At 41.4% G+C, this 8,519-nt stretch overlaps 1 protein-coding gene across 2 annotated transcripts in view; it reads right to left on the bottom strand.

Moving 5' to 3' along the window:
* Positions 1 to 4,712: 4,712 nt before the first annotated feature.
* Positions 4,713 to 8,519, bottom strand: part of begain (brain-enriched guanylate kinase-associated) — an 81,423-nt gene continuing 77,616 nt past the window's right edge. For both annotated transcript variants that reach the window (XM_084743033.1, XM_084743032.1), the window contains exon 7: positions 4,713 to 6,640. In XM_084743033.1, the coding sequence (XP_084599159.1) occupies positions 5,099 to 6,640 (1,542 nt within the window). In that variant the 3' untranslated portion in view covers positions 4,713 to 5,098. The remainder of the gene's footprint in view (positions 6,641 to 8,519) is intronic.

Below are 8,519 nucleotides of genomic sequence, written 5' to 3'. Positions count from 1 at the left end.
TTGTGATCTTTATTCAGTATCTTGTAGAGCAGTCCTTAAAATACACTTTGCTGTTCGCCGCTGAGGGAAATTCTAATGGCTCAATACTGTTTCCAGTCCCTGCGGTTGTTTATACTGTAGTTAATAATAGTTAAATTCACATCAGTATTGCCTTAAAGGACCACTAAGTGATTTGTAGAGCCGAATAATAATTTGCGTGTGCTGAACAATGAAAGCTACTGCTGTTTGTCGTTGTCATTCTGTGTTTTAGCAAGTAAGATACAGAAGATCGAAAACAGACTGGAGCGTGAAACAATATGGCCTCAAAAACTCAAGACCAGCAATGGCAGAAAACCCAGGTGTGAACTGGAGGCCCCTTTCAGGAAAGACATCTTTGCAGATGGTGTACTCTCTCTGATGTTCAACAGGCAAGTGACCAAACTGACTTGAGTGTTAAATTGAGTGTTTATGACAGCGGGAATCTTTGGGGAAAATCAATGCCAAAATCAATTTAAGGATGTTTCTTTGGTCTGCTGACTTATGCTAGCACATCTAATTCTGATAGTTGCAGAGGAATCCTCTCCCTGTCACCAGATTTAAAAAACCCAACAGAAGCCTATAGACTACTAAAAGGAATAAAGAAAGAGTTTGGTAATGGCAAAAGACAAGAATGACAGCCTCAAAACACACCTAAATGAAAAGGAAATTTTGCCAAGACATCAAAAGAAACATGCCAGGAACGTAGAATGAGATAAATGAGTGAGAGCACTGCAGCCAGCAAAAACCAAACTGGCCTGCAGTGTAATCTCTCTGGGCCATTGCTAATTGTCAATGTACATTAAAAGTGCTTGTTTTACCACTAACAGGCTCAAATTGTTATTATCGTGTCTAGTGTCTGATAACATGGAAAGAATTGCTACAAAAATATACCTTTTTTTACAGAGTAAGATATGTTTTTTTTAAACCAGAAACAGCTGTTTTATTGTTCCCGCCAAAACTTGCTCAAACTCTCTTTACAGAAACTATAATTTTATCATCATCTTCATTCAGTCTTGCCTGTCGAGTTTGAACAAAATATATCCTAAAAGGATAAAATCACTGTTTCTGTAAATGGAGTCTGGTAGCTTTGGTGAGAGCGATAAATTGGCTGTTAATCTTTAACAAAAAGGTCTATCTCTGTAGCAATCATTTCAGTGAGGCTGTCGTAAGCTTAAGCAATCTGAGCCTGTCAGTAGCACAAACAAGCACTTTTAGTGGACGTACTTTGACATCTTCAGCTGCAGCAGACTCGATTACTACTGAACCAGTTTCAAAACGTGTAGTTCCCACTGGCAACTTGGACACAAAAACATGGGGAAATAGGTCCAGGTTGGAAAATACTGATTATGAATACTGATGGCAAAGCTGAATAGTGTCTAGCAAATGTAGAAAAGTGCTTACATTCAGTTGGGGACGTTGTGACATTTCTATGCTTTGAGGTTCTTGAAATAAGCAATGCAAAGCAACCGTGATATATTTCCCAACACCCATCTTTATTAAGTAAATAAACATACAGCAAAAATATATAACCATGCATCAGACAGACAAACATGTTGACATTTAGACAGCTGGCCTGTTGTTCCTGGAACAGGGCTGGAGGTAGGACAGGACAGAACCGCTTCAGCCTCTTCATTCAGGGTCAAAATATTCGATAAATATAACATCAACTGAAACTGGATAAAAAATAGTCATAGTGTAATAACAATCGTGTATGCAGTATCTATATCTCTTTTTATACATTATGCCCACAACAAAAATACCATATATCTTCTCAGTCTCTCTGTACATTGGTTAAATTTCATTCCAGACCTTTTCAACCCTGGAGATACTTTTCATTGTACCAAATGAAAATGTGATTGGAGACCTTTTGTGGCCTGTGTGGAGTGGTTTCACTTTCATCATGAACACTACAAGGTCAAAAATAAGAGATGCAGTTTTAAAATCTTTAAAAACAGCCTTAAGCCAATTCCCAGATCTGCAGGAATGGGAGAGGTAGAAGCGTGGCCTTCCAGAAAAATCTATTTGTGACTAACTCGAGGCCAAAGCTGAGCCATTACGTAGCTTATCCCTGTCCCCATTCCTCTCAGATCTATAGAGCCATGCAGGTAGGAAGAAGTCCTTCAAGAAAGATCTATCAGGCCAAAGGGCACACAGATGTTGGAACATTGTTGTTTTGTCCTCATTTAGACTAGCAAGAGTAGCAAATGTTAGAATGATTGTGGGGCAGCAGGACAACTTCTCTACAACTCTTTCTTTAATATAAGTCAGAGTCGTGTTTGAATTTGTTTTATTCACCAACAGGACAGCATGTCTTTGCCATTTTCTATGTACGTATATATACACACTTGGTCTATTGTCACAGTGTTTTCTCTAAAATAGCCTAATTTGAGCATGCTGGTTTAAAAACAACACACTGACTGTACATTTTCATCTTTAATCAGTCAGGGTTTTTTTTCAGTACCTTCTCAATGCACTTTGCTATGAACCTTTTTGTGCATACATTGCAGAACTGCCAGCTTGCCTGGAGAATTTCCCAATTAATCTCCCCTGAAAACTAGAAGATCCAGCTCTTTTTGTTTTGGTTTGTGCAACTAGTGCCAACAGTGTTTAAGAGTTTGTGTCAGGGTAGAAATTTGGCTGTGTGTGAGCCAGATTTTCAGAGAGGGATTAAGCCTCATTGTCTTCAAAATAAAACAAATTTCAATGGAGATCTCCACTGAAAAGTAGTGTTAAGAACAGACTTAATCCTTTTCCAAGAAAATGGTTGTGTGTGTGTTATGTCTGACAGAAAGAACAGCAACAGTAGTGTGTATACGTACAGTAACAATATGGCAGATATACAGTATGTACACAGTTGTTAGATGCTGTAAAGGAGACCATTCTGTCCTCCGAACAGGATTAAGGCAAGTTCACAAGTGTCCTGGTATCACCTCATTTTGATACAAAAATAAGAAAATTTCCAGCTGAGTAACGCTAAAAATCTTGCAGTTCTGTTTAATCATTTCTACCATTTCACCTGGCAAAGTAATGTAATTATTTAATAGGCTGTTATATATATTTTTTAGAGCTATTATTCCAACAAACAAAATCAGGGATATTTTACTGACCGATTAAAAAAAAGTGAAATCTAGCATCAGGAGGGAACTCTCACAATCTAAATTTTATACAAGGCATTTGAATAAAACACTTTTTTTTTTTTTTTTAGTATCTCCTATTTAGCCAATTAATAATGTTAATATAACATCCTTTTTATTAAATGGTGTTTACAGAGAAGGGCCATATGAGAAACAGTTTAGCTGGAAATGTGTTTTTCCATCTTATTTATATGCATTATACAGCATGCATTTGGAGAAAATAGAGGAGAATGAATAAATCTTTTTAACAGCTTGCAGTCAGCGGGGTCCACATATACATAATGGATAAAATTCCCTCTCGCAAACATGTGTAATTAAGTCACCCCATTACAGACGCTTTAGTCCATTATCTATACTGTATATATTAGAGCAGGAGTTAATGGTCTTTTGCTGGTTTTACTAACAGTACTTAACACCAAAAAAAGAGCAAATAGCACAGTACGTTCATGACACCGGGTTTGTGTTGTATTTCTTAGGGCGGGTTCACACCTAAAAGGGCCAGGTCCTGAATCACACCAATGTGAGGATGTTACATTGTTTTATTTTTCCAACTGGTCTTGTTTGCATCAACGAAGGCAAAACTCATATGGTCCAGAAACTGTAAACACAAGTCATGTGGTGGAAATGTTCAATTATTGTTCATACAGTTGGCGCATAAAAAGACAACAAATGACCCAATTTCTACCTGGATATCGTACATCATGGAGTGCTATCAGGTTCTGTTCAGGTTGGTGTTGATGTGGAGTGCATATCAGCACTTTAGAGGACCATGCATATGAACATCATGTAACCTGTTGATTCCACTAAGCACGACATGTCTGCGCCATGGTTTTAATCTGTTCTCCACACAGCTGCCCGTCCCACCAGCAGCATGTCGGAAGTAGAGCATTTTGCCTGCCTGATTATGTTTTCAGATTTAACCAATTTGCTCCCCTTTCCTTGCTTTTTGTGCTTTTCCACTGAATAAATAGGCTACGTAGTTTAGTTTTTTGTCTCTTTTCATGATTGTGAGTCTGCATGAGGTCTTTCATTTTGAAAATTGGCCAGATTCTCTGATGATTTTCTGTGTCTAACTTCCTGTCAGCTTGGTCTGCTCTGTGCAGCTTGACATGGCACCCGTCAAAAATAGACTCAGTTCATATTTGAAGTGGAGCAGAGTGGAGAGCTGCTGCTGGTATGCGCTGCAGCGCTGTTGATGGAATCACAAGCACTGTGTTGAATGGCCGCAATTAGCTCTGGTGATTGTGGCACAGCCATAATGTGACGCTGGTAGAATCAAGCCATAAGACAGCGGGTGTTAAATAATTTAAATGTGCAGACTCGCTTCATTGTGAGTCCAGGTTTATACCTTGCCCACATTTTGAAAGCAAATGTGCAACTAGTATACCCATCACCAAAACAAGAAGATAAAATGTTTTATTAATGAGTGAAGTGACACATACGCTTCTGTAGTTGGTTTGAATGGTGTTCACACCAGAAATGATCCAGTCCAGAGTCACCTGACAGCAGACAGTTGACCACCGCGTTGAGGTGAATAGAGAGTTGTTTGATAGAGTTTGAACCAAATCACACCAAGGGGGTAAACACTCCAGGGTTCAATTCAACCAGACTAAACAAGATTGGTGTAAACACGCCCTTAGACAATGTAGTTTTACCCCGGCGGCTCTAGTTATCGTCATACTAATTGAAACAAAAACGTAGTGAATAGCTGGTCTCAGGTAGCTACACCATTGCATGACATACAATAGAAAAAGTGTTGCAGACTGCGTGAAACGTGCCTTGGCTAAGAGATACATAAAACAACAACATCTTTATACCCCATCACACCAAGTATGAGTTTGCTGCAGGGAACATTTGAGACATACAGTACAGTACAGTACAGTAAGTTAGGAATCATCATCATCATCATCATCATGCATAAAATGAAAACCTCTCGTTCTCTTGGCTCAGTTCAGCAGTGTGCCATATAGCTGTGCCTTGGTCAAACTGTCCTTCCTCGTCAGTCCCGTGCTGCCAAATTTTTGGTATCTTGGAGAGGTCTTCTTTGGGAGTGCGGGGCCGACACTGAGAGCGGAGCTGGAGCTTGGGCGAGGCCGGACGCTTGGCCTGGGGGTGGGGTAGTGTTGAAGACTTGAGGCTTCGAGGGAGCTTTGGTGTAAGGACTCAGCTGAGCTCTCCGCACTCAGATTTACGTAGTCCTTCTTGGTGCTGCTTGCCGCTGTCGCTCCCCCACTGCTCTCCTTCTCTTTAGAGCTCCCTGAGAGGAACAGACTGCACTCAGAGTCCTGACTGTCATCCTTGGCTCTATACAACACTGAAGTTTTCTCCTGCTTACGATGCTCCATTGGTTTCTGACTGCGGCTGGGTGAAGGGGAACCCACAGCAAAACACTGGTCCAGCACGCGGCTGTGGAAGACGTCATCTCCTTCTTGGAAGCTGCTGTAGAGAGACCCCTTGACCTTACTAGAGGGGCCCATGGCAAAGTGGCGTTCAGAGAAACTGTACGGAGAGACCCTGCCCGCGATGTCACGGTAGGAAGATGAGAACGTGTTGATGTCTTCCACGCTGAGCTGTCTCCAGCGGCTGCTCAGGTCGTCTTCAGAGACCTGGATGTCTCCTCGGCTGTCCAGAGCCCCTCCACGAGCCTGGCCCAGCCCCGTTGTGGATCCCATGCTGTGAGAGGAGGCCAGGCGGGGGGTGCTGGAATGGTATGGCTCACTGAAGCATGACGCTGTCCTCGTGTACGCTGGTGAACTGCCTTTCTGGGGGCTCCTGGGGGTCACCATGTGCTGGATGCTGAGGGACTTGGGGAAACTCGGGCTGTCTTTATCATAAGAGGACATGCTTTTGTGCCCATAGTCCCCACTGCCACCATCTCGCCAGTCCATATAGAGACCCTGATGGGAAGAGGATAAGGTGCTGCTGGCAGTGCGCCCACAACCACCACTAACTCCTCCCTTCTCGTCTGACGCGAGGCTGAAACTAGAGTAGGAACTTGAGGCTGGGAGGCTACCAGTGCCAAACTCATCATGGTGATGGAAGGAGGATGGAGGCTCATGGTGAGAGAAACTTCCAGAGTGGTAGGCCTCTTCATCTGGGTTGCTGTCAGTGGAGTTCTGGGCATGAAGCTGGAGCAGGCTGGTGCCGTGGAGGTCGACGCTCTGCCTGCGTTCTGTATCCTGCCATCGTTCTGGGCAGTAGAGCGCCGTATCGCTGCAGTACAGGTCAGATGTCTTGTACGAAATGCGGCGGTTCAGATGATCGGTGCTTCCTGTTCCTGTCAGAAAGTCTCCATCCTGCGGCTGCGGGCTCGGTGAGCGTGTGACAGGGCAACTGCTTCCAGGTTCAGGCTTTTCCAGGACCTTGGCAATTATGGATGTGGGCACAGCGTCAGAGTAATTGGAGTGGCACATTGCCATGGAGGCTCCGCTACCCCGATTATGTTTCTCCATGTGGGAACTGATGCGTTCCTGGAAATCAAGTGGCAGCTAAAATGAGGAAGACAGACATGCAAAGAGACAAAATTAGTTTGATGAAGATGGGGAATTTAAAAAAAATCTAAAACCTTTGATATTAAACTTGTGGGGAACTTTTTAAAAGTCACCAAAATGCAGGAAACAAATTCAATGACAGTGAAACTTCCACTTTGGTTTTGAAGTCTCTGAAGTATTTTTGACTTCTCAAGGTTGCCAAGTATGCTTTTCAAGATGCACAGCTACATTTTTGAAAAATAGTCATAATCAGTGATGTCAGATAAAGATTTAGAGCAATAAAGAGATGACTAAAAATAAGTTTTGTTGATGTCTGTCGGAGGAATTCTCAATCTGTGAAATGTTGCAAGTTGCTGCTTGGCCTCTTAGTTGATATGCTAAAAGCTTGCTTGTTTTGTCTCCATGCTAATAATAGAAACTGCGAGAATGCAATAGAAGCTGCATTGCATCATTCATCGTGAAAAGTTTACATCAGTGTTACAGTTGTGACAGCTGCTGAGTCAGTCTTCAACTTTTAGCCAGAAAATATCTCTAAAAACGAATTCCTCAACAGCCTTTTCTTAATTATTTATACAATCAACTTGAATCTCTTCCTCAAACTTATTCTTTGCTTTCTGTTTGCACTGAATGTATTTTTAGAGCCATTCCTCATGGGCTTTAATCTATAGTTCTGGTTTAGAAAGTAATCTATTCTTGTAATGCTCAAACAGTCCAGACTAGTTCCTGTTTCTCAGGGGAGTTGCACTACTTGGCCCCTTTAATGAACTTGTCAGAAAATTGCTGAACACAAACTTTGTTTATTTATTTGTTTGTTTACCTTTTCTCCCAACACAACCCTGTTTTTCTTTTTCTACAACTGACTCTGTTGTTTCTTAGAGCTGCAACAGTCAGTCAATTAATTGATTAGCTGTCAACTCTTAAATTAATTTCCAACTAGTTTGATAATCATTTAATCAGTTTGAATATTTTTTAAGGAAAAATATCTAATTTGATTATTTAAGTTTGATTATTTTCTGGTTTCTTTAGTCCTCTGTGACAATAAACTGAATATCTCTGGGTTGTTTTCTGACATTTTATGGACCAAACAACAAATTGATTAAATAAGAAAATAGCTGATAAATCAATGATGATAGCTGTTAGCTGTTAGCTGCAGCCCTGTTGTTTATCTCGATTTATAAATTAATGGGACATGAATAAAACAAATATTTTCAACTTTGTGTCCTCAGCTCTCTGTCTCTTGCTGTCTGACTCACACAACCAGACACATGATCAGTTTGATTGGCTCCTGTTTGAGAAAACTGCTCCTGTCAATTACAGGCTGCTTCTTTGTGCCTATTAAAGCTGGTTAGGGTCAGTAGGAACTGTTCCTTCCATACTGAGTTCTCTCTTTTTTTCCTCCATTTCTCTATCCTTTCATCTTTCTCCTCTTGCTCCACTGCCTTCTCAACCAAAAAGCCCTCATTCCCTCTCTCTCAGTCTTTTTACTCAGTGTCTCTTTATACTGTCTACCATCAAACACATATCAGTTCCACAGGGAACAGCTTAGATTCAAATTAAACCAGTGCTCCGGGTCTCCAGCTGGGAATCGAAAAAAAAAAGATAAAATACTGACTTGGCTTTGTTAAGAAATAGAAGCTCGCCTCGGCATAAAATAACCTGCATCTTTTAAGTCGGGCTATTTTTAGCAGCCACTGCCTCTCCCAGAGGGAATTGAGATGGAAAGTAGGTGAGGCTGTTGGGGGCGAGCACAAGATAATATACAGTGTGTGCTCTAAGTAAGCTAGCTCAGCATTAGCTGCTATCTGAGGCGAATCTTAATTAACAGTCACACAGTTTTGCAGTTTTAATCCACGTGACAGTGTACACGTCTACAGGT

This window comes from Lutjanus erythropterus, chromosome 18, assembly GCF_056507025.1.
Source record: "Lutjanus erythropterus isolate fLutEry1 chromosome 18, fLutEry1.hap2, whole genome shotgun sequence".
Classification (NCBI taxonomy): domain Eukaryota; kingdom Metazoa; phylum Chordata; class Actinopteri; order Lutjaniformes; family Lutjanidae; genus Lutjanus; species Lutjanus erythropterus.
This window is presented reverse-complemented; position numbering and strand designations above follow the sequence as displayed.